This window comes from Chlamydotis macqueenii, chromosome 2 (genome assembly GCF_036417535.1).
Source record: "Chlamydotis macqueenii isolate bChlMac1 chromosome 2, bChlMac1.mat, whole genome shotgun sequence".
Classification (NCBI taxonomy): Eukaryota; Metazoa; Chordata; class Aves; order Otidiformes; family Otididae; genus Chlamydotis; species Chlamydotis macqueenii.
This window is the reverse complement of record NC_141557.1, coordinates 137,238,041-137,264,266: the sequence shown is the minus strand read 5'-3', so window position 1 is coordinate 137,264,266 and position 26,226 is coordinate 137,238,041. Positions and strand designations below refer to the sequence as shown.

At 38.1% G+C, this 26,226-nt stretch overlaps 2 protein-coding genes across 3 annotated transcripts in view; one reads left to right on the top strand and one right to left on the bottom strand.

Annotated features, from left to right (window-relative positions):
• The first annotated feature begins 6,003 nt into the window (after window positions 1-6,003).
• Window positions 6,004-14,724, top strand: C2H8orf88 (chromosome 2 C8orf88 homolog). Of its 2 annotated transcripts, none has more exons than XM_086742524.1 (5): window positions 6,004-6,082; window positions 6,910-6,980; window positions 8,778-8,862; window positions 11,589-11,695; window positions 14,686-14,724. In XM_086742524.1, the coding sequence occupies exons 1-5, from the start codon at window positions 6,004-6,006 to the stop codon at window positions 14,722-14,724; spliced, it is 381 nt and encodes a 126-aa protein (XP_086598650.1). The 2 variants fall into 2 exon arrangements, with proteins under 2 accessions (XP_086598650.1, XP_086598649.1); XM_086742523.1 differs by having other exon boundaries at window positions 6,904-6,980.
• A 943-nt stretch (window positions 14,725-15,667) lies between these two features.
• Window positions 15,668-26,226, bottom strand: part of NECAB1 (N-terminal EF-hand calcium binding protein 1) — a 60,190-nt gene continuing 49,631 nt past the window's right edge. Inside the window, exons 9-13 of the mRNA XM_086742472.1 lie at window positions 23,451-23,504; window positions 21,808-21,920; window positions 20,079-20,156; window positions 18,941-19,032; window positions 15,668-16,040 (exon numbers count right to left, since the gene is read on the bottom strand). Coding sequence (XP_086598598.1) covers window positions 16,012-16,040; window positions 18,941-19,032; window positions 20,079-20,156; window positions 21,808-21,920; window positions 23,451-23,504 — 366 coding nt within the window. The 3' untranslated portion in view covers window positions 15,668-16,011. The remainder of the gene's footprint in view (window positions 16,041-18,940; window positions 19,033-20,078; window positions 20,157-21,807; window positions 21,921-23,450; window positions 23,505-26,226) is intronic.

The window sequence follows — 26,226 nt, the reverse complement described above, 5'->3', positions numbered from 1 at the left end:
TCAGGAATAGGCAGGAGGTAAAAAAGCTTTTGCATTCTTTCCCTCTGCTGCTGTCACAGAACAAGTCACTAGTTCAGCTAAAGCAGTCACTTCACAATCGTACAACTAAAATATTCGGTGTACACACATATACATTTACACGTACGTTCTTGTTTCCCAGTGTTTGTTCTATTGACTGACTAATAAAGCATATGGTATTGGAAATTATTCTTTTTTTTTGCCCTCTGATGACAGTACTTTGAAAGTGGCTTTAGGAAAAAAAATTCTCCCAAAAAAGTACTGCTAAACAAATCACAATTACATATGCAAATAGGCTGATTACATTTGGCTGCACAACTGAATAACAAATTACACTGAAAATGGCTTCTTAAACCTGCAACTACAAGTCTGCCCCCAGGCTGACCCAAGAGTCCTTTCATTTCAGCACAAAGCCATTACTTTCCTATTAAGTGCCATCCATTACAAAACTAAAATCATGTGCAATTATAATTACATGCTCATTTAGATGTGCAATTGCTCATTTCTACATGTGCAGTATTGATATTGTCTTTCATAAATATTTTATGCTTTCCTGAACCATATGTAGTAAAGGGAGTAAGTGTGACTATGTGGCTTTCTGCAATCTACAGCCTTTAGGAGCACAAGAAATATGTTTAAAAAAAAGGTTAAAAAAAAAAAAGAAAATAATCTGATTAGTTTGCCAAATAGAAAAAGCCAGTTGGTTTTGGGGTGGCTTTTTTCTACATATATGCATTTTATTCACACAGAAATAAAACTTTTAGTATTTATATTTTGCTATATGTAATAAATTTCCCTTGGCTAGACCTGTCATTGGCTCTTTAAATTAATTATTGTATATATCAGGTATTTGAGAGAACACTAGATTATCATCATGTAATGTAAGAACATAAACAGTACCAAGTGAAGGAGAAATTTCCAGTAGGGTAATTACCAGCGCCAGGCAAACTGGGAGACAGTTGCTAAAGTGGGAAAAACATTAGCTTATGTTTTCATTTCCCACAATCAGAAGCAGGATTCTCTCTAGGCACAGGCAAAATTGCTTAAGGCAGCAGGTTGCTGGGATCTGCAAAATGGCTGTGGTCCAGAGCTCCCTCTGCCTGTGCCAGACTGCTGGAAAGCTGGCCTCACTGCTATTGTTGGTATTGCCAACACATGGGTGGCAGCCTGTGAGGTGATAACTATTCCTGCTGGGATAGTCAGTGCCTCTAAAACCAGCCATTATCAGCCCTAATATTCCTAACTTCCCAGCAGGCCCAGGAGCAACAAGCTTTCAAAATGTCTGGCACTCTTGTTCTTTCCTCTTGCCCTGTTTCTGCTCCTGCCCCTTCTCCTTCCCTTATGTATTAAAAGCAGCAGCCCAGTCCACAGCCCCTATGAAATATACAAGTGAGGTTTTTTCCTCTTTACTTCATCCTTAGCATATGGGTGCCACAAACCTGCAACAATACTAGAAGGATATGTAATTCTACATCACTGCACATGATACCATTTCAATATGTCAGCCACAAAAAGGGTTGTGTTGATCTTGTGCAAATCTAGTTTGCAGCACCTAGCATGCTTCTTCAAAAAAACACAACAGCCCCTTGAAAAACCATACCTTTATCTTGATGGCCCCATTGACTTGCCTGTCAGCAGCAGACATTTAATATTTATGTGCACTTACATATTAATAATTGATAATTAGTGCTGATTTAGCTAAAGGAAATGGTTGACATGAATAGAGGAGTAACTGTTTTACATTATAATCTTGTGAGAACAGATAACAGGTCAGAAGAAACATGGTAAGTCTGAGTATAAACTCATTCACTTGGGAGAAATTACTTGAAACCAGACTTTAAATGGCAGCGAGTGGGTTAGCAAGTATGCAGATGTACTGCATCAGTGTCTGCAAGAAGATTGTGATGGCACACCATGCGTGAACAGTTCAGGAAACTAACTGGAAGATGATGTGTTATGAGATAAGACTACAGGAGCATGACATCTGTATATATAACAGCCTCTATTTCAGGGACAGTATTCAACTCTGCATACCTGACTGAAAAAAAATAAAGTTCAGAAATTGCAGCAAAGAAGAACCACAATGCTCGGTGGAATAAAAATAGTCTTTATATATAACAAACCAGGACTGTAAATCTTAACATTGGATATTAATAATTAAATACCTATTATTTAAGTACTACTATTTATATAAGTTGATGTTACCTACCTGTTCTGAACCTCTGGAGTCAGAGTTAGTAGATGCTATGAAATACTAAAAAAAAAAAATCAAAAAAGTTAAGGACTTTTTATTGGGCAGGCTGGCTGGAGCTGCTTTCTGGATCACAAACCACAACCAACAGCTTTTCCAGACCAGTGGATTTTCTTTTCTGGATGACTCCAGTTGTGGAGGCCTCACGGTTGTGTTCAAAAGTCACTTATTTTCTCCTAGTTTCTGCTGTAAGGCCCTGATGAAACATGACTACCCTTTGTGGGACAGAGTAGTAGTTCTAAGGATAAACAGACTTAATTTTTTGAAAGAGCTGGGAAATCTCATTAACTACAAAGACAGGGATGAAGAATATGTGGAGAAGTACTTTCTGTCCAGCCAGTAAATCACCCAGACGCAGGCTGATTCCTAAATTGCACTTTTTATGGGCACTGTAGTGACTGACATCAGAAATCACCCTTAGGGACACTCGACCTATGCCTCAGAGGAAAAGCACTGGCCCTACATACTCCATCCTACCGACCCTGCGCCTCTCCCGCATCAGTAGTGTTTCCTGCTTTTGGGGTGGAGGTACGCTGGTAACATACACATCATTATAAAAAAAAACCCAAAACACAATCAAACACCAAAAAGACTGCACAAAAAAAAAATCATAACCTCAAAGCACTCAGCAACCTGAAATGGCAGAACTTCGAAGCTGCCTTGCTTGCGCATGAAAGAACCAACTCCAGCGTACTTGACAAACCACCTTTATTTCCCTGACACAGTCCTGTGTCAAAAGGGAGTCTTCCTCTCAGTCTTGACACAAGAGGGAGCTGGCGGCAGCGCCCCATCTTGCCCCTCCTGCCGCTTCGACCAGGCCGCCTGAAGCCGCCATGCTCCCTACGGCACCCTCCAAGTATCCATCGCCTCCCTAAAACGCCACGGGTAGGCGTCACCAGCCAGGGCAGCCCCGCGACGGGAGGCTGGAGGCGCCTGCAACCGCCACCCCCTTGGCGGCGCGACCGTTAAACGGCCGGCGCGCGAAGGCCAGTCCCGCCTGCCGCTGGGGGAAAGCAGCGCCTCCCAGGCCGCCCGGGGCAGGGCGGGCAGAGGCGAGGGCTGCAGCGGGGGTCAGCGGCCCTGGGAGGCGGTCAGAGGTGGGCTGGGGTGTCCTTGGCAGCTCTCGGGTCAGAGCGGGGCCAGAGGGGCTGGGGAGGGGCGAGGGAAGGCAGCTGGACCGGGCCGGGCCGGGTCGCTGCAAGCTGCCTCCCCCCTGCTCCGGTCAGGCTGGAGGAGAGCGGCTTTGGGTTGTGGTAGGCGTTGAGGGGCCCCAAGTGAAGCAGTGCTGTGCCTCTTTGGGCAAGGGGAGATGGTCTGTTTCTGGTTAGTTGTGGGCCTGCTGGGCTCAGGGGATTTTTGGGAAAAAAAAAAATTGTTAATTCTCTTAATAGGATGAGGGATGATGGTTTTAAAATAGAGGGAGGTAGATTCAGATTAGATATTAGGAAAAAAAAAATTACAATGAGAGTGGTAGGGCACTGGAACAGGTTGCCCAGAGAGGTGGTGGATGGCCCATCCCTGGAAACATTCAAGGCCAAGTTGGACGGGGCTCTGAGCAACCTGATCTGGTTGGAGATGTCCTGCTTCTTGCAGGGGGGTTGGACTAGATGACCTCTAAAGGTCCCTTCCAACCCTAACTGTTCTATGATTGTATGATTCTTTCACATGTTCAGGAAAGAGTCTTCCAAAGAACATTTCTGATGGGCCCTCATAAGCTGTTTGCTGTGAATGTCCAGCTTGTTAAGATGCCCAGAAATCCTCCTGGGCCTGATTGCTACTGCAGAGGGCTCCCTTTATGGTGGGCAGGTCGCCACTTGGAGTAACTCTTGAGAAGCAATATGGGCTTTGTAAGGGGGAGAGGAGGTCTTGGGGTGCAGAAGGTGCCCCTGCAGCAGTAGTCTCTCCTGGAAGCAGTTTGTTTCTCAGCTATTTAAAATAATCTTTCTCAGCTTTTCTTGGTATTGGTCAGATACAACACTATTAATCGAGAAGGATGGGCTGGCTACCTTGTTGAGATCTTTTCTAGCCTTTTCCTTTAACTTAAAGGAGGAAGTAGAGCTGTTACAACACTGCTTGATTTCACGCCTGCCCAAACTCCCCTCTTTCTCTCATATCTTCATCTAGTTTGCTTTCTTTGGAAGTATGTGGTTTCTTAGACTTCCTCCTCATGGAAATTGGGGACAGGGGAGCAGAATGTATTCTTTTGCTTTCACCGCAAGTTATCTTGTTTTCATTGACAGGACAATGCTTTAAAAAATACAAGTGTGCAACATTCTAGAAGCTAGCCAGCCTCTTAAACAGTTTTTCCTGTTTTAAAAAAGTGTGCCTATCATTTGCAGTCAGGATATGGAGGAAAACTTGCCTTTTTTTTTTCTTTTTCCCAATGCAAATATCATTACTGCATTGCTTTATGCAGAAATTTAGTATGTGGTATAAATATGGTATTCCTAATCTGGAGAAAATGAAAGATATCATCCATGTCAGTAGTCTCAGTTCATCCTGCAGGAATTTTCATCATTGCTTTTGAATACAGCTTTCAAGTCTTTATTTTTTAAGTTGAGAAGGTAGGAAAAACAGGGAACCAAAACAGAACTTTTTTCCTAGCTTTAGTTCAGCTGTTCAAATTCAGACAGTAACCATTTAACAACTAGTTTCTAGACCTGAATGTGTTCAGACTGGCTATGCTGGAAAATTATTACTTGAATATAGTAGAAGTTCAGTGTTCAAGTTCAAAAGATTGTAATGTAGTAAATAGATGATTTTTTTTTTTTCTATAATGCAAAGACCAGTTGAAGTGAGGAGTGGTACTGTATTATATTTTTAAATGGCCTAATTTATCTTTTCATGTTCCATACTGGAATTAGGTAGTAATCTCTACAGTTTTAACTCTTGAAGTCATTATAGTTTTCTTTGAATCTTTTTTGTTACAACAATTATTCCCTTTTCTTTTAAAGTCTCTTAGAGAAAACAGAACTTCAGTACTGCTATTATTGTGTTGATTGTTGTTTCTGCTGTTCTTTTCCTCTAAAATAAGTCGAAGTTCCTTCAAATAATGAAATCTCCCAGTTGACAAAGGAGATGAAAGTGGGAAGGAGAAGGATTAAGATACAGATATTACAAATCAAGATATTACGATTTATGGTTTACTTGTAGTGGGAGATACATCAGTCCAGCACCAGCTTAGCAGTTTTTGGTGCTTCTGTAGCAGCCTGAGTGGGAAGATGCAAAACTGTATTAATTTAACTAAAGTAGATAGTAAAAAACAATTATGCAATTTTATGTAGATACATGTAAGGAAACTCCTGTGCAGCCAGCATATTGTAAAGGGCACACTGATGTTAATTAATTAAAACCCCATTTACCCCAAATAACCATTAGAAAATACCTTAATTTCCATCCTGTGTCCCTATCTTCTTTCTCCAAGTGTACAGACTTACATGCAGGAAAAAAAAAACCTTTTTGAGAAGAAGCTAGGGTAGCTCATTTGGAAGGAGAAATGACAGATGTCCAATTCTGTCTTTATGAGAATTTTATCCGCATTTTTGGTCATCTAAGAAAACTTCGGTGTTGGGCCTTTCTTCTTTTTCCTGCCCAGATACTAAAAACCAGTATATCCTCTTGTCAAATGCAACAAACGAGTGGTAGATAGACTGCTCTTCTCACTTAACATCTGTATGTGAAACTGAATGCTCTGTATTGATTTCTGCTACTTTTTTAAAGTGTGATGCTTCAAAATGTTAAGGGAAACTAAAAAGTTTATTGGTAAATCCCTTCAGCCAGCGCGACCTGTGCATCATCTGCCTCCTAAACAAGGTGAGTAGCATGGCTAAGATACGGTTCACTTTGCCAAAGCTTCAGTTGCTTTTAAGGAAATAACATGGATGTGTTAGGTGGCTTGGATTTTTTTAAATGCCTTTGTTCAAACTACAGTGATGTATAAATCCCTTGCTCTGTGTTGATATTACTACATAATCTCTGTGATAAAATCTGAATTTAAACTATATTAGGTTTATGCAGAACTCTTTTTGGTGGTGATGATCTAGCTTGGCATTTGAAATTCTGCCTTCAGAAAGCCGGATCAGACTTCTCTATTAAATTTCCATTTCTTGGGTTAGTTGATTCCCGCTATTGGAAACAGAAAATTCACATAATTTGACAAACAGATTACTGCTTAGGTTTTATTGCAAGTATGATGTACTCTCCCATACCATTCTTATATAGCCTTCGTACAAGTTTAAAACAAATTTTTAAAAGGCTAAGAAAAAAATCATGCACTATTTATGTCAGGTGTGTATATTTTGGTTTTGTTTTTAAATTTCTGCATGCCTTCTAGATACTGCAGTATTAGAGCTATGATTATTGTTAAGTTAGAAATGTTTGGTGGCCAGAGAAAAAGTGACAGCAGTGATGATGTGGACCGAAGTTAAGTGACATGATAAATTTTTGCTTTGTTTAAAATTCATGGAAGAAATGGAAAAATGGTTCTCTGGTCATTTAGAGCTTTTAAGTTGTGAGTAAATGCCCATATAATCTCTTTGCGGTTGGATTTCAGTAATGTTCTTGTGGCAAGTATCACAAAATAAAAATGTAAAGTCTATTTAAAATATTTTTTCTTAATGTTTTATCTTCACCAGCATCAGCCATTCCATTAAACTTTGAGACTGAATTACCTAGCAACACTGAGGTATGTTTGCAGAGTACTGTTGACTGGGTGAGTATTGAGTAAATAGTAGATGACAAAGTTGATGGAGTGTGTTCTAGAGTGCTATAAATTACAGATCAGCTGATCCCTTATGTTACCAAAAGAAAAGTAAACTGTATTTCCAGCTAGGAGTGTCCTTGAATCTGTATGTTAGAAACCAACAGTGTTAGAAGTGTTTAAAAGAAGTACAAGTTTCAGGAATGCCTTTCCCTGATATTTGCGTGCACTAATAACTGAAAAATGCACCTTATGAGTAAGAGTCGTAGCAGAGTGTGTGTGGTATTGTTTTAGTCTTCATTGAATTTAAGACAGCTATTTTAAATTTAAAGTACACATATTCAGTCTTTGCTTACTATATGTAAAGAATAACAAATACTTTTTTTTTTCTTTTTACTTTTGTTAGCACATACACAAATTCATTTGAAGCAGCAAACTTCACAAAACTGGATACTTAAACAGTTCCAGTGCGTTCTGTACTTCTGTTTAATTGACTTTGCTGGACCCAGCAATAAATGTGCCTTAGCATTCAAAAAAAACCCAGAAGCACTCTAGTGCTTTATTGCCAGAAATACTTACTTTTAGATATGGTACAATGTATCTTTCAAACTTGAAATTGGTTGTAGCTGTTTGCTGCAAAATGGAGTTTGTATTGTCCCAACTGGAATGCCTAATATTTCGTAGTCTGAATTTGATTTTCTGTTGATACTGATTAGAATGTTCTTCAGAATGTGTTGGAATGTTGAGGTTTTTTTTTGTTGTTGTTTTTTTTTTTTTTTGTTAGGCCAAGTGTCCCTTCATTTTTTATTTTAGAAGTCTAATAATCCTGTAGTCCTTAATTTATTGTATGAAGCTTCTGGAAGCTACTTTAGACTTTTTTAAAAGTCAAGATGTTGATCGCCTACCCTTGATCACACATAGGGAAATTAACGGTTATACTTGTCTCTTGAGCAATGTGTATTTAGACGAAAAAACTATTCCCTTTTAAAATAGGCCTGTGGTCAGCAATGTTGTAGTACTCAAGTTTCATCAATATTTGGCTATGTGTATGTAGATACTGCATTTCTTTGATGTTAGTATATATTTTTAAACTTTGGCCTTTGAGAAGGCTTTTTAATACTTTTGACTGTCAGCTGTTTTATGGGTACCTCCAAATACCAGCTGATTGTTCACCCTGTGAACTTAGTGATTTTAGTTGATGGGCAGCATTGGCCTGGAGGCTGGCATAGCAGCTTCGTAGAATATTTTTCTAAGCAGGAACATTTAGTAGCTAGTTTTGAAGATACCAAGACCTGAATCTGATGATACAAAGTTGTGCATCATCACTCTAATGAATCTCGCCAAACGTTCTCTTTAAAAAGCATCAGTGACAATCTGAGAAAGCTGTACTTTGTTATCAATTTGCTCTTTGGCTTCTGATAATGGTGAAATAATGTCCCCGTTCCTACAAAAATATCTCTATTTCATATTCCACTTCAAGAACCTGTTCTTCAAACTTGTCACTGTATTTCAGGTGCTTTAAATCTTACTGCCTTTTTGGAAAGACAGTAATAGTACTCTTTAGTACAATCATAAAACTTTAGTTATCCTCATCTAGTTTTCTTTGTGCACAAAACCTATGAATTGTCCAAAATCTTGGTGACTGGTGAAAGCAGAATTGATTACTGAAACTGTGCTACAACTGTTATTTTTAACTAAGAAATCCAGAAACATAAATCCTTGTTTTAATATGTTTAAAAGAAACCAGGTTCATAATTTAATTTTGTGTAATATATCAAAAAAGGTTTAACTCTTTCCTCCCTATTTTAGTTACCTGAAATGGCTGAAGTGAAGATCTTAACTCAAACTGTGATTCCCTGTCAACCAAACCAGCATGAATCAGAAGAAAAAAAAGGTAAAATATTGAATGGAGATTTGTGTCATAATTGTATTTGAACTTTGAAGAGATGTGGGCTGCATGTTATTTTTTCCAATTAGCCAGTGCTTTGAGAGCTTGGCCTTCTTCTGTACCACAATATGAGCAATATGAAACCTTCCTGTTTTATACATAACACACTAGAGAGTGTAAAACTTGGCTATAACTGAGGTGGGAAACCTCCACTGGTAGACCTCCTTGCATATAAGGGTGTACCTGTCTTTTTTTTTTTTTTAAGTGGAAAAAAAAACAAAAAACCCCACCAAAACCAAGTACAAACCCCAAGCATAAAACAATTTATTCACCCCAAATCCTGTTTTTGTGCAAATTGTTTCTGTCTATAGAAGCATAGGTTTGATTTGCATCCTTTAGCCTGTTGCAGGGGTCAGTCATCATGTAAATCTTTACGACTATTGCATGCAAACAGTTGAAGAATTTATTACTTTGGATTCCTTCTCCTACCCTTACTACAGTGCTTCTGAAGAAGTGATTTTCTGATGATTAGAAATCACTTAATTTCTTTTATGATTAATCCTGGACAGTTTGTTCTTGTGTAAATACTGTCCTTAAGATTTGGTTCTTATGCTTTTCTTTCTGTACTACCTATCACTCGGTACTCATTAAGCATAATAGTATTTTTGCCATGGTTTGGCAGTTAAAACAAGCCAAACATTTACTTTTTTTTTTTTTTCATTAAGGGATAATCTCAGATTCCAAATGTATTCTCACAGTCCTCCTCTGCACTGCTTCCTGCCTAATTCTTCACTCTTAAATATGTCACAGTAACTGTGACAGTGATCCAAGTTAAAACCATGACCGCTTGTCCTATTGCAACAGGCCCTGCTAAAGAGTTTCTCCCCATCTTTCTTAAAATCCCCCTTTAGGTACTGGAAGGCTGCTATAAGGTCTCCCCAGAGCCTTCTCTTCTTCAGGCTGAACAGCCACAACTCTCTCAGCCTTTCTTCGTAGGAGAGGTGCTCCAGCCCTCTGATCATCTTCATGGCCCTCCTCTGGACTCGCTCCAACAGGTCCATGTCCTTCTTATGCTGGGGGCACCAGAGCTGGCCACAGGTGGGGTCTCATCAGAGTAGAGGGGGAGAATCACCTCCCTTGATGGCCTGGCCATGCTTCTTTTGATGCAGCCCAGGATGCGGTTGGCCTTCTGGGCTGCAAGGACACATTGATGGCTCAGGTCCAGCTTTTCATCCACCAACACCCCCAAGTCCTTCTTGGCAGGGCTGCTCTCAATCCCTTAATCCCCCAGCATGTATTGGTAACGGGGGTTGTCCCAACCTGTGTGAGGTTGACATGGGCCCAGTTCTCAAGCTTGTTAGATCCCTTTGGATGGCATCCTGTCTCTCAAGCATGTTGATTGCACCATTCAGCTTGGTGTCATCTGGAAACTTGCTCAGGGTGCACTTAATCCCACTGCCTGTGTCACCGATGAAAACATTAAACAGTACTAGTCCCAACTTGGACCCCTGAGGGACACCGCTTGTCACTGATCTCCATCCAGACACTGAGCTGTTGACCACTGCTCTGGATGTGACCATCCAGCCAGTTCCTTATCCGCCATATAGTCCAGCCATCAAATCCATATCTCCAGTTTAGCGAGAAGGATGTTGTGGGAGACCATGTCAAAGCCTTACAGAAGTAATTTTCTTCTTATGTTTTTAAGCATGGGGGAAAAAACCCAAGCTGTAAGTTTTCAATATTTTGTTTATATTCTTTATTATTTTTTAAGTTATCCTTATGCTCTTACATAGGTTCAGCAGTTACGATCACTTGTGGTCAAAGGCAGGAAAAAATCCCATTCATAGTTGACTTTGTGGCCTCTCTTGTCAACAGCCTGCAGCCTGAGAAGCAAAAACTATAGTCAATCAAGTGACTGTGCAACAGTCTTACAGGAGGCCCATTATTGTTAAAGGAACAAGCTCCTTTGTCACCAAGGACCAGAGATAAAGTTTGTCCCTTCTTTGCCTAATTCCTTTCCTCATGTTTCTGCTCTTGTTTAAGAATACCAGCTTAAAATAGGGACATGGGTGAAAATATTATATCTGAGGCTATGCTACAGTAGAGATAGTGGTACAAACTTGAGCTATAACATGCACGTTCTAAGCAAAGCCCCTAACTCTTGTTGATTCAGTATAAAACCCTCAAAACTATTAAATTGGTGTTAATCTGTTTGCCAGTGTACATGCAGCGGATCTCATAATTACTTTTACCTGTTGAAAGACATCAACTTAATAGCTCCAAGAAAAGAGACACTCAGTTTTTGTTATTTATCCCATAGAAACGTGTGCCACTGTGATGTGAGTTATAAACAGATTTTCTTCTAGGATTTCAAGAGCAGTTTGTGATGTTTCTGTTAATTAGGAGAAGTTATAGGGAGTCTGTCCGCAATGTAAGATTGGATTCACCCTTTTGTGTTCTTTTGTATTAAAACAACAAACCCTTATTAGCTTGGAATAGTCCTCAATATTTACTAAGTCAGTTTGATAGAGTTAAAGTGAAATGCTCTGTAATTTACTACAAATTGTCCTGATGCAAGATCAGACTTAAATTTCTGCTGGTTTTAATATTGATTTTTATATTCCACATGCAGCATTTATACCCTTCTGTAAGAAACCAAATCTGTTCTCTGAATTCCCGACCTTAATGCCTTAAACAACAACGTTGAACTTAGTAATTTTGTATATTCACAGAAAGGATCAAATACAGCAGAGATTTCCTTCTGAAACTTTCAAGTGTTTCTCTCTCTCAGAAGAAGCCAGAGTTTCTTCCTGATCACCCAATTGTACTTGAAAAGCCAGTAAGTGCATTTTTCTTATTAAGTGAAGTTATAAAAACAGTCATGGAGACTTTGACAACCCATTAATAGGAAACATTTTTCTTCTGCCTGCCAAATTGATAAAACATTCAAAAGACAGATTGTGCAGTTCAGCTCTGTTACTTTTGTGTATAAATTCCCCAGCTGGTATTTGGTGTCTTACCATGGCAAGTACCATACAAAGGAAAAGGGTTTTTTCTTTGTTTTCAGGAAAAAGGTCAGGTATGTTTCCAATTTAAAGTCAGTATGAAATCATATTAAAGCTTTCTACTATGAAACCACAGTACATAGGTTTGGCATTCTACGTGAATTCCATCTCTGTCTTTTCCAAATAAAAGAGAACAATCTTGATGAATTTCTGCCTTGGTGACAGTCTGATTCCAGTGTTTAAGTTGTCCATGCATCAGTGTCCAGTCAAAACCATTAATGAGCTCAATGCAGTTTGTGTTACCATTATCTCTGGTCTGTGTTGTTGGGGAGAAGTGAATAGAAGCGAATGCTAAATGTGAACAATATCCATGAATGGTATACAGGAGTGCCAGTTTAAGCTTTGAGATTAAATAATCCTCAAATACTTCGTCTACTAAGAGAAAAAAAATACAATAACACTGTTATGTCACTTTCTATGAAAAGGTTGAAGCACTTTGAGATGTTAAGTTTTTCTGTATGGGAATCCAAATATAAGAATCTGTGAATAGAACAGAAGCTGAATCTTACCCAGGAATGCCTTAGACTTGACTTGGCCTGTCAAATAAGGATCTTACTTTCAAGTCTCATGTATTAGTGTGAAAAGACATGTTGAATTTCAAGAACAAGGAGTGATAAAGCACACTTGAAAACTAGAAGAAAAAAAACCCTAACTACAAAGATTTTATGGGACAAAGATCTGCATCATTTCCTCTTCTGAGTTAGCTGCATCTCTCATGAAATACAGGACGGAGGAGTCAGTGTGGAAATATGAGAGGCCTCTGTTCAGAATGTAGGGCTCGTTGATGTATAGCTTCTCTTAAAACAGTGACACTGAATAAGCAATTTTTCTATCCAGGGAGGATTTATCTCAGATGAGAATAGTCTGAGTCCAACATCTCATAAAAGGACTGAGCCTGTTAACGGATTTTTCTTAACACTTATTATAATAAATAGATGGGAGGAAAAGCATTTTATAACTCTCGCCCATGTAATCTGAGGAGGCACCTGGAATAAAAGAAAAAGTGAAGATAAATTCAAAACTAATTTATCCAGAAGAGGCAGTGATTGCAGGCTCCTCTGTTGCAGTACAGTAGCATTAGTCTGTCATGTTAAATTGCCTACTTTGTGTGACACTTTGCTTATTGAGATTGGGTGTCAGAGTTTGAACATTCCACACAGAAGTAGAGAACAAGTTGATTATTAGTAGAAAGCCTATAGGACAGGTACAAACAGCTGTACTTTTGATGCAAATAATGTTTTCTGGGTGCTGTTTCTTTCCACTCTGTTTAGTGATGAGACAGAATTATGACCTACAGCCTTATTTTGGGTTTGGGGGTTGTTTTTTTTTTTGCTTGATTTTGTGTTTTTTATTTCCTAAGCATGTTTTTGGTAGCTTTTAATTAATTTTCCTAGAATCTTTTAGTTTGAAGGGAACTCTTGAGATCACCTAGTCCAACCTCCGTGCTCAAGCGGAGTCAGCTAGAGCAGTTTGCCCAGGATCGTGTCGAGCTAAGTTTTGAATACTATCTCCAAAGGCAGATACTTCAAAACCTCTCTGTGCAGGGATTGCACAATCTGTTGCAATGCTTGGTCACCCTCACAGTGAAAAAAAATTGGTTTGGGGAGGCTGTGAAAGCTATGTCTCTTTCATCAGATCTTATCGGATGTTCCCATTAGTTAAAATGAAAAAAAAAAAAAAATCTTCCTCATAGCCTTTGTGGTTTCTAGAAGGGTGTGAGAGATACAGACTAATTTTAAGGACACCCTGTAGCAGAGCTGATGTGATAGTGAGACATTATCTGAATGTTGCTGTTCCTGAAATCTCTAAGGTAAGTGCTGAGGTGGATTTCTGTGCAGTTTTGCTTGTGGCAATCTGATAACAAGTCATCTAAAGATAGTACTCTTTTGGTAGAGCAGTACCAGAAATGATAGTAGAATGTTTATATCCTGATGATATCTTTATTCAGGACTTGTTTTCAGTGGAGTGTGGAAAACTGCTTAATGTACTTAGATTGAAGAGTAAGTGGTGTTCAGTTGTTCCATTATCCATCCTCTTCCCTCTGCACTCTCATTTCCTTCATGCAACAGATTCTGTAGTTACAGGGAAAAATACTAGTGTGTTAACTGATCCCACGTCATCCATTTTGCTGCATAGAAACCAGAGGGATTGATGAGATGCATGTGTAAATTAAATGAATGATGCTTAAAAGGGGCAGAAAGAGGCCTCCAGATAATTTTCTAATGATGAACAGATAATCCTCCAACATGTCAGTGAGCTTGTATTTAGGAGCAGGCGGTTGTCAATAGTTTGCTGCTGAATTGTGTATGCAGGTGGTTCTTGTCCATCTAAAGACTTCCCTAGTTCTGAATTTTTGGAGTCACTGCTGAAATATATACCCATCTATGAGTGAAAGCATATTTCCAGATGGATAAAGCTTTCTGGAGTGACTTGTACAAGGGAAATGCTGTTGTTACAGTTAGTGGGCTGTGGGTTGCATTTGTCCAGAAAGACATCAGGGTTTTTTGAGATGTGGGAATCAAGCATACTTATACATAGCTCAACATTTGAACTAAACTGATGTTACTGTGTTGACAAAGTCTGCCAGGAAGATTTTGGATTAAGTCTCTATGATTAATGAAAGGAGAACTGTTTGCATTAATGAAAAAAATATTAAATTGTTAAATGTACGTGGAGTAGAAAAGGGTTATAAGCAGAACCATGAAAACTTGGTTTAAATGACCTCTTATAACTGTAGTAATTAGAGGGTATGTTTGTCTTACAGGAAAAGAGCAACCCTTTTATTGATATATCCAAGAAGTGAGGGGTTGTTCAGAAGATGAGAAATCCATCAATATGAGGCTACATATGATGTAGACCTTTAAGATTTTTGAAGGTACTTGAGTGCCTACAGATGAAAGTAGGACCCTATGAAACTTACAGAAATGCCTGTTTCTTCCTGTAATTGCCTGAATGCTTTAAAAGTCAAATGTTTAATTTGTAATGCCTGAGATGGTAATAAAATTACAGTGAAAATAAATAATTTTACATTTTGCTGTGACAGAATTTTGTCCCTGAATTGTCTGTGTTATGTAGCCATATAGTTTGTCTGACCATAAATTCTAAACCAATACTTGACTGGGGCTTTTTGCTTGCTCTCACCTCCCTTCCTTAGCAGTTAATCATGGAACAACAAATACTGGCTGTGTCAAATCTCAGGTGTCTTAGGGTATGTACGCCTCTAGCTTAATTGTTTTGTTTTGGTTTTTTTTTTGTTTGGCTTTTTTTTTCCAAAACTCCACTTGCTTTCTTCATGTGAAATCTCCATCTTTACACAGATTCCTTAATATTTTGTGGATACATACCTTCTCTCAAGGTACAAAATCACTTGTTACTAACAGTTTCACTAAAATGAGAAATCTTCTCTCATCATGGATCAGAACAAGAGAACTGCCTATGCATTGCATTCCTGGAAGTTCTTTGTAACTAATTGTCCAGTATTACTGATTTTGAAATACAGAAGTAATGGGCAAAATTGAGGAACATGACAGATTTTAATGACGTGTCTTGTATGGGTATACCAATACATAGTTAATTCTATAACTCTTTTTCTTAAATTAGAATAGTATTTAGTAGTGAAGTGGAAAGCAGTAGTTTGAGTATTTCCTAAAGTATCCTGCAGTTGACAAGCATCAATAATAGTTGTATTTGTGTATGTGTATTTGTGTTCAGACCTTTCCCTTCTGTAAAAGGAGAAAACAGCAGCATTAAGTAACAATTGTTTATTAATGTGAGACTAAAACTGTTCACAAATACTTATTCATACCAATCAAGACACACTTTTTTGGTGACAGTTTGGACTGAATATACACAATAAACAGTTTAGCATAGTTATCTTATTTCAGCTTTTAGAACATTTCACTGAACTAGTCACAAGAAGAGAAGGCAATAAATGTGCAGTTTTCCATATTTTAAAATGGAAAAGATCACATCCATAATAGCAAACAGTATCACATCACAAATTCATAACCCAGCACACCTGTACACTGCTATATGAATGTTATTATAATGAAAAACAATGCAACGTTAACATCACTTGGAACCACAGCTTCTAGTTGTTATTGAGGACCCACCACGATGCTGAAAGAGAGGAGAATTTATTTGTTTATTTGTTAACATAAGCAATATTTATTTTTCTACCTCTTGTAAAAATCTTAAATAGCTATAAGATATATAAAGAAAAATTAATTTATATATGTAGCTAATACTGTATTATTTGAAAGCTGCATACTTTCAAGGACAAAACCTCACCAGGCATGGGAAGAATACTTAAAATACTAGGAGAGCTGAGTATAACTGGTGGGGGAGGTGGCTTCAGCACAAGAATTTATATCTCTTTTTGATAAAATCCAAAGAAGCATTAATGTATCAGAGGTGCGGCTGCATAGAATTAAACGCCAAGATCCCAGAGAGCAAACCATATAAATCCTCACTCCTGTTCTGCTATGTGTGTCAGTATTTTAGCTGAGCACCGTGTCCTCTGGGTGGCTGTGCTGCCTTTAATGACTTTCTGTTGTGGTGATATTATTCAAACCTGGTGTTCTTTTTACACAACTCCAGGAATTCAGAGCATTTTGCCCCAGAAGTGAGAGAATTGATGGACTTGTAAAATGTCATTCCCATAAAAGAAGATCTGTAATCACCAGATTATAGACAGGGATGGAGTGAAACACATTTGTATTTCTTCCCCACAGTCCCTACCTTTTGCCCTTTTGAAATTGAACCTTAGGCAGAAAGGAACCACAAGATTTATGGAGAGAGGAAGGAATTGTGACTGGATCTGACATGCTAAGTCTCCTTAACAGAGGGGTCTTCTAGGCTCAGAGGATTCTGCACTACAGTTTGGGGAGTAAATGCATTAACACGACTTGTTTCTGTGAATGTGTCCGTAAATCCTCCCATTTATGGAATTTTTCTGAAAAATATTACTCTTGAAGAAGAATGTTGAGAAAATACTTAAGAATCTTACCAGAATTTGAGCAATGAAAGCCTAGTAGTTTCTGACACATCAGTGGATTAATGAATTTTGTAAAAAAAAAATGCCAATTTTCCCCTAGCTTTTGTTTTCTTCACCAAAAGGTTTTCCAGTGCCCTCAAGTCCAGATGTGATATAAAAACTAGGCATTCACTGAAGATGAACCGAGTGATTCATGCCATGCTGGTAGATTGGCCTGAAGCAACTTGGTCGATTAACAGATACGCAAGTGATTGTAATAGATTGTAGTTCCTGTGAACTGATGGTAAATGAATTTGCTTTGGGATAACATTGGATCTAACAGTCTTGAAAACCCGGATCTTCCTGAATCATTCTTGGCCATGTACATGTGTCCTTACTAATTTTAATTGGCGGAGTAAAGACTCTTGAGTTGAAATTTTTGATTGAATCAGATGCAGATTGCAATTTAGAATTGCTTCAGTTCTTAGTTACCTCGATGTGTAAAAAACTGTAGATATGTTGGAGCTAGGGTAAATTTGTTTTTAAAATACAGCCTATCTATGTGCCAGTTGCAGATAGGGTGGGTTTTTTCCCCTGATTTTACAGTGGTATCACTTTACAGTGTCTAAAATTCTTTCATAAAGTATACTGGTAGCACTGCAGCCATCATCTTTTACTTCAAGTACATTTTCTGTTTTTCTAATACAAATATTATTTGTGTAGATGAAACATGGGAAGTACTTTCTATGAAAGGGAAGTTCAAATCTCTGCACAGATTTCTAAATTATAGATAATCTATAAAATTGTAGAAATAACTGTGAATGCAAGACTTCTGTTGGCCCCTTCAGCAAGGAGTGCACAGTGAGAAATGCTGTTTCTATGGCAACTGTCTGCCAGGATAGAGTGCTGCAGACTGAAATCCTTCTTAGCAGGCAGAGTGGATGCTTTAATGAGCATTTTGAATCCAATTTCAGACACTTCTATCTTTAGGCATTTATAAATCATGTTTACATTTTATTTTATGTTAATTGTACTTTAGCTGTGAGTAAACCACCCCTAGAACACTCCTGGATCATATGCCGTCTAGCTCTTGGTCACAAAGAAGGCTGTGTTGTTTCCTACAGCCAAGTTTGTCTTAAATCCAGCAATTTCCCAGTCAGATACAAGATTTGAAGGGATTCTTGGTTCATTAAGTGCAATCTTCTGATACTGCAGGAATCCCTGGCATGTAATTGTGTGCTCAGATCAGGCACATGAGGTCTGAAACTGTCTTGGCTGGTTTCTTTAAAGGATAAACCCCAGGTATAGGACTATGTAATTTTTTTTCTACTAGGTGAGGTTTTATTACTTTAAATTTAGTCTGTACTCAGACATAGGATAAATTAGGGTTTAATTGTAGTAGATTTGTGTTGTCTAAGATAAAAATTTTGCTGTCCTCCCTCTGTAAATGTGGGAGTGTTGCTTGCTTTGCTTCATCCTGCACTGTCTTTTAAAATTACCATTTCTCTGAGAAAGATGTTGCGTGCTCATTGGTTTGCATTAGAAATAATAATCTGGAATCATTAACATACTGCTCTTTCAAAATAGTTTGTTTTTTTCTCTGTTTTACCATAGCAGGAGACATGTTCAGTTAATTGGTTAGTAAATAGCAATTATTAGTAGTTAAGACTCATGTCAGTCAATGTATGTGTGATTAAATTGAAGTCTTCATCAGCAAGCAATTTTTTTTTGCCTGAAAATCTTAAACAAGTCTGTTTTACTATTCATAAATACTGTTGTTTATTCTAGATATTTTCTTAAATAGTATATGCTAGTGTAACTTGTACCATATAAAATAAAGCACTGTGGGTCAGCATTCTTACTGATGCAGTTTACATTTCTGTGCTTAAAATAAAAACATTTGGATCTCTTTTCTACTCCATACTTTATCAAAGACGATCTGACTAAGGGTGGTATTATGTAGTGGTCCTGCATATGGAACACACTGATACAGCAGAACTCGTCACATGGAACAAACAAAATATTGTGAAAAATTGATACTTGCCAGGGACTAGCATTGTTGTGATGAGTTCTGGAGTTTCTAAGAAGTCCACGTTACTTCTTTGGAATGTCTTGCTGTAATTCATTTGAAGGTGGCTAAATAATTGTAAAAAAAATAAGGATATATCAAGTTTTTTAAAGGGGCTAATTTTTTTAATGAGCATTAGAAATTTTACAATTAATGCTGTAACAGAGATTTTGTGCTTCAAAACTGAGGCAATGATGATAGTGGGAGAGGAGACCAGATAAGCTGTGAAGTGCTTGCATGTTCCATTAAACACAGTTTTTTTTTCTGTCCAGTTAACTGCTACTCTGATGCTCATCTCTTGGTTGTGACCCAGTATAGTGCTGATGTGAGTTACTAGTGTTCCCGAGTCTTTCTGAAAGTAAACTTTGAACTGGGGTTTTGTTCAAAAGGAAAGCAACCAAGCTTCAGGAGACTTCATCTTCCTTCAGGATGGTTTCTGTCTACAGATTTAGATACACAGGGTTGGTTTGTTTGGTTTTTTAATAGTAAATTTAGTTAAGGAAAATCTTTGTCTCTACTCAATTTCTTATCCATCTGTCTGCCGCAGACTAGAATTTGGCTGGTAAGACTTTTAATCACTGTAACTTCTATTTTGGGCCCAAAGAGACATGTCAGATGGATTTTTTTGTGATGTAGACTTGGGAAGCTTTGGGAGAGTTCTCCATGACTGCTGGCATGCTTAAGTGTGTTGCTGGATGGGACACCTCCTGTCTCACTCACTGGCTCCTTTGGTTTCTTTCATTATCATTAAACTGTGGCAATATTGCTGTTTCTCTGTTCTTTTGTCTCTGATCAGCTCACATCCATCTGATGCCATAGCTTTCTCTATTCGCTTTCAGACTTTGTATGTTCTGTTCCAAGTAGCTGTATCTGACATTTTTATTTATGTGCTTCAGTATATTTTAGTCTTTAGCCACTGAAGTATTGTTCTGAAGTATTAACTGTGATATATTTAGCAAGAGATCAGTTAGCAATATTAAAGTAATTTGTATTCAGTCCATCTACACAATTGCTTTCTAACCTTCAAAACTTTCTGTATTGCAAAAAAAAAACAAACAAACCAAAATCCAAAACCAAACAAAACAACAAACCACCCCAAACCCCTGAAACTTACCTATTCCATAGATTGCTGTTCTCCCAGAACTCATAAACAATGAAGCGGCAATCACTTGGAAGCTTCTGTATGGAAACACTGGGAATTGTAGGATAGAACTAACTTAATCAAACACGATAAAGTTGTTGGACATATACATTTCATTCCAAATTGCTTATGAGTAGGAATCAAAAGCAGCGATCTTGGAAAACAACAAAAAGCCAAAACAAAACCAAAACACAACCCAAATAATAAATTTAAAAATTAAGTGATTTAGGGGAAACATACTGCAAATTATCTGAGCTTTTTTTTTTTTTTAAAAAATGCCTCTTGGAGAATTTTCATGGCTTTTTATTTATTAATATTTTATATTACTATCTGTATAATGGACTTATTTATGAAACTCATTTTTCATACTGCTCCAATAGTGTCATTTATCTAAAGAAATACTAATAAGTAATACAGAAAATTAATCAAACAACAGTGGTTCAGGGACAATCAGCTAATACAGCATATTGCACACAGAGAACAGCTCAAATACATTTATGGAGCAATTTCTGCTGTTTGATTGAAGAATTAGACTGTGAGAAGTCATCCTTTTGTATGAGAGAGGCATCAAAGTTGGCATAGAGTTTAGGTTTGAAAAAACAAGTCGGTGTCATAAACAGCTACAGTGCAAAGCAACCGGCAGGTGGCACTGCAGCCTTACCAGTGCCTGTCAACTTGGGAAAGAGCGTAACCGCTTGCCATCATTTGTGAAGTTGCATTCTGAAGTCATGGGAGCCCTCTCCCCTGACAAGCTAGCAGTGACTGCAGCGTTCTGCTGGGTGTTTGGTTTTGGAAGGTGGCTGGGGAGCTTCTCTACTTTTTTTTTTCCCCAGGTGTTGGCCCACAAGAGAATTTTATTTTCCTCATCAGTCTGCCTTTACGAGTGAACCACTGCAAAAAGGTCACTTACCTGTCTGCTTAACTTACTTTTACTGTATGAACACTACTGATACGATTATGAATGTGATGATCCCATAGCAACAATGCTCATAAATCAGGGATGTGATAGGCAGCTTTTGAAGCCTTTGAATATATAGGAAGATCCTGTACTGTGTACACATTATAAAAAATATTTATTTCATAACAGTCTGTAGTGTCTACAGTAGTAGATTTCTCCAATATGTTAAATTAAGACATTTAATACAATGGTGAGTCACTAAAATTTATTCTTAATCCAATTCTAATGTTTTATTTAATTTTAAAAGGAGTAAAGCAGAAATACACTTTGTTTAACTGAAAATGTTGCTTTTATTATCTTTATTGAAAATTTTTAAATGACAGCCTAAAGGGAAGATTTTTAAAACTTCCAAGCAGAGAAACAAGTTAATAAGTTGTTCACTTGGCAGGTGAGCACAAATGAAGGATGGCAAATGAGTTTTCCAATAAAGATTGTCAGCCTAGGACCTTCCAGAAGCTATGAACTGATGACTTGCAGAGCTGAGAAGCCTTAAAAGCTTGTTTAGCATCTTTGGAATAGCCTGTATTGTCTTTTTGTGATACTAGTTAAAGTCTGCGTATATACTTTGACATCTCTTTCTAGTTTTAGTTGTCTTTGAAAAACTCTATCTTACACACATGCATAACCAGCCAGGAAAGATGATGTTACAGGTTCTCCATAAATAATGCAGCTCCACTTAAAAGTTATTCAAGAAATCAGACTACATTCCTTCCTTCAGCCCAGGGGCAATAACATTGTACTTACTGCAAGCAGCCGCCCTGAGTAGAAGCAGATTCCACATAGTGCTTCAGAGCAAGCCGGAATTCCTCGATTTCTTCTTCTAGCACAGACATTTGACGTTGAACAATCATTATGTGCTGATACAAAAACATTACAATATTATTGCCATATCAATCTCTGAATTCCTTGTACTTTAAACTCAGAAAAGTCTATCATAAAAAATAAAAAACACAGTCATCAAAGAAAACCCACAAAAGTTCCTTCGGAGTTTGCAGTCCTTGTTTTAGTGCTCTAGAGGGGAGAAGTAGAAACACCTCAGTGTAGCTTTTATATCTCCAGCAAGCTGAGGCACAGAATGGAAACAACCAAAATCAGTGTCCACCTTAGAGAAACTGAGAGTTATCTGGAGCCTGGATGAGAGTGTCTTTTTGGAAGAGTGCAAAGCAAATGTTGATCTTTGGAATAGTCTGCAATAAAGTCAGCATATTTACTTGGATTAATCTGTATGCAAGCAGGTGTCAGGTTTGAGGTAAGAGCATAGTCCCACAATCTGTACTGGATGCAGCACTACTTTCATTGAAATGCAGTCATAGTTTTTTACCTTTCAGAGCTCTGACTTGCATCTGAATGAGACCCCTAAGGTAGCCCAAGTTAAATGATGAATAGAGAGGGTTTTTTTTCCTTCACCTGCCAGAAATGAACAATCTTTATAAATAAGACTATGGAAACACTTGGCAGTACAGAAGACTTATTTATCTTGAGTTATGATGATTATAATTTAGCTAATGTTAAGTAGTTTACATATTCATTGAAGGTTATCAACTTTAGTAATGAAATATTTGAAGAAGCACCATGTGCATCTTAATTAATACAACTTCATCTCTTGTACAGGTTTTTGACTTGTTTCTGCCTTAATTATTGATACTGTTATCTCATGGATTATCCCTTCTTCATAAGCAGCCTGTCTAATAATATCGTATAATCTAATTTAAAAAAGGAAAAATCTAATACAACTCCTGCAATGAAATAAGGACTTTGATGGATCATTTATTTTGGTTATTTTTTCATGTGTTATTCAATCTGCATTTTGTTAGGTTCAAAGTCCTGCATTTAGGAATGCTAGTGTATTTGAAAAATTGATCTCGATCTTGGGACATGAATGTAATTAAAAGTAAGTTTATTTCTGCTTATTATCTGGGGTTTCTAAGTTGTAACATTGATTACTACTTGACACTAGATGCTCTCCTGTCTTTCATAGCAGTTCTGGGAGGAAGGGAGGGAGGGCTGCACAGCCATGATTTAAAGCATGCATGCAGCATTAGGTGATCGGGAGCTGAGAAGCTCCCATGAACACTGCTGCCAAATTCGGTAAATCTTGTAATGACACCTTTTACTCCTTATGTGAGCCGAGGTTTTTAGCTCACTATATCCTTTGAAAACAATGCAAAAGTTAACAGGAAAGTTTTGCCCACATATTCTACGTTTTGTTGTGTTGTGTCTTGCACAATATATTCTGCTGGCTAAAATGGCTTCTTACTACTAGGAAAAGGGAGGAGGGACATTTTTTAATTTTTATGTTTTAACAAGAGAGATCAGGTGAGATTGTTGTCTTACTACATGGCATTGAAAATCAAATGTCAAAAGTCATTATCTTGAAAAGCACTTACAGATTTTGCATTTTCTTCCAAAACTTCCTCTTCAAATGGCTCAAGCTTTAGGTCCTTTCAGGCAGTTGAAAAGAAAATAGAAATATAAGAGGCAATACTACAGCTGTATTCTGGTCTTACCTTTTTAACAAACTATTCCAATAGCTAGATCCTGTCATATCTCCAGCTGTTACAATTAAATCCCTTCTTTATTAGCTGTAAGTCAGATACAAGCATTGTTTGTAAAGTCTTGCACATTTCAGTGGTTAAATCCAACCCAGGCTGTTCTGTAGTTTTATTTATAATACTGAGCAGATAATTTTTAATTTGTAACAAATCCACTTACAAACGTATATTGGACTTAATTCAGAAAAGACAGATATCTTCTCAAATTGTCGTGTGGACTATGGAGATGAGCAAGGATGGTAATTTGAAATGATCTATCAGCTACTATTATGCCATCATAAAACTTTATACAGAAGAAATTTCTCTACGAGGGGTTTGTGGTTGCAAGGAACTGTTTTCTAGCACTGAAAAAAGATGTGGATGATGCTCCAAGTCAGGTTTCTGAACTGCTGCACTTATTTCTGAGGACAGACTGGGCAGCAGCAAGCAGGTGCATCTGTGAGGCTGCATTGCTTAGCACACAAACTGGGTGCGCATTTCATCAGTCAGGGATTCATGCAAAACCCATCTAGTAAAGCACACAAAATTCTGACTTGCATGCTAGGCACATGCAGTACCCTCGAACCCCGTGCTACATGGATATTCTGAAAAATATCGATATACCTCAAAAAAAGCAGATAGATTTGCAATAAGCAGCTGGAGCAAAATGCACTCTCTGTTAGTGGTGCTTCACTTCTTATTGCAAAGAATTCTTGTGTAACAAAGATAAAAAAAAATTCTTCTACTTGCAGCTGAGTGAGGATTGATTAACCTCAGGTAGCAGGTGTTTTGCCAGCACAAATACTGTACTCGCTGAAAAGCGAGAGATGTGCAGGTACAATTCAAATGCACAGGGGACCTCCACCAGCAGCAGGTGGCAGAGCAAGGCAGGAGTGAAGTAGCAGTTGCACTTTAAGGGCTGTGTAGCTGTACCTCTCCTGCAAAATGTGCATAGAAAGGCATGAAATGTGAGTGTGGAGGGAAAAAACACTCAGCTTTAATAGCTCATTTGTCAGTGCAGATACTTCAGATAAAAACCCTGAGGGAAAATGCATGTTCTTCTGTTCTATATTTTCAGTGCAAAATTTTTCCAGGGAAATGTTTGAAAAAAGGGAGGAAAATAATGACTGGAGTTTTACTGCAAACTTTCTCTTAAGGTATCAAGTAAAAAAAAATCTGTTTTCCCCAGTATGTGTAACTTTAGAACTTGAGGGAAAAAAAAGACTTAAAATACTGATTAATGGTTAAATTCACCTTTGACAGAAGACAGCAGAAGAGTTAAACAACACTAAATCAACCATTCACCAGGTAGTTTTTCAGTAGAAACGACTGATGGATAACTTGCTGACACCCTCAAGAAGTTAAAAATAATCTATAGCAGTTCCTCAGTAATGCTATGTCATTAGACAGGCCATGACTACACAGATGGGATAAGTGTACACAGACAGCTTGCTGTGACCTCGGAGCATGCGAGCAGTGGTGCATAGTCCTCATCTGTGCAGAAAGAGTGCCCGGGCATTGTCTGACTCAACGCTGAGCATGCGTGAAGTAGCCCAATGTAGGGCTCCTCCAAATACGAGAACTGCTGGACAGTTGTCATGCAGCCTGGAAATGAAAACTGACCAAGGCTGCACCTCAGAGCTGGGGCTTTACAATGCCTCCTCAGCCCTACCTCACCTCAGATGAGAAGTGGTAGCTTCTGAAATTGCCTCTGAGTGTGATTGTGTGATCCTTCTAATCTGTTTCAGGGCAAAGTCAAAAAGAAGAGCTTTTGCAGCTACTGAAAACCAAAACAGAACACTTGATTGGATGTGGTGGGTTAACCTGGAACATCATCTGGGCTAAAAACGACCAAGATACTGCAGAGAGATGACATATGTAACTGCCTCATCCCAGCTGGGAAGTGGTGACCAACCACTTGGTGTTTCTGTCTAATCCATTTCAGTCTGAAGTCAATCGTCATTTTAAAAAGTGGTGATTTAAAAGCTTTGCTTGCCTTGGAACAGAGTAGATGGGCTCACAGTTTCCTATTGCTAAGAGGCATCAACATCCTTTTTGCAATACACGCCTGTCCCAGTCATGACCCAGACACTGTTTTGCTAGATGCTGTTTAAACATGGATCACAGGGGAGCTCCTCCTACTGTAATGAAGTGTAAGATCTAATAAAATGAGGACCAGAGGGAATGTTGTTAATGCAAAAGAATTCTCACAGTCTCTTTAATATGCCTTAGGATTCTTTATAGGACCAGACATTTTATGACTTCTAAGCTGCATGCCTCGTAAATTGGGTTTTTTAGTTCACAGAGGCCAGAAAGAAGTGCCAAGAGAAGAACAATCAAAGTAGGTTGTCCTGGAGAAGCTGCAGAAACTGTGAACTTCTCACCTCTCACAGTTAGACCTGGCCGTGAAGTACAAAGTCAAACAGTTGCAAAGTCAGGCAAAGGTGGATGCAGGCTCTCAATTGGCCGAATTAGGTTTATCTAATTGCTATGTTTTATTAATCAAGGTTTATATTGAAAAGGAGATAATTATGGAAGGACTATGCCCTGCCACTGTTTCCCTTTGGCACTGAGCTCCTTTTCAAGCTGAGGCTCTCCATCAGTTATCTGTAGCAGATTTGATCATTTTATA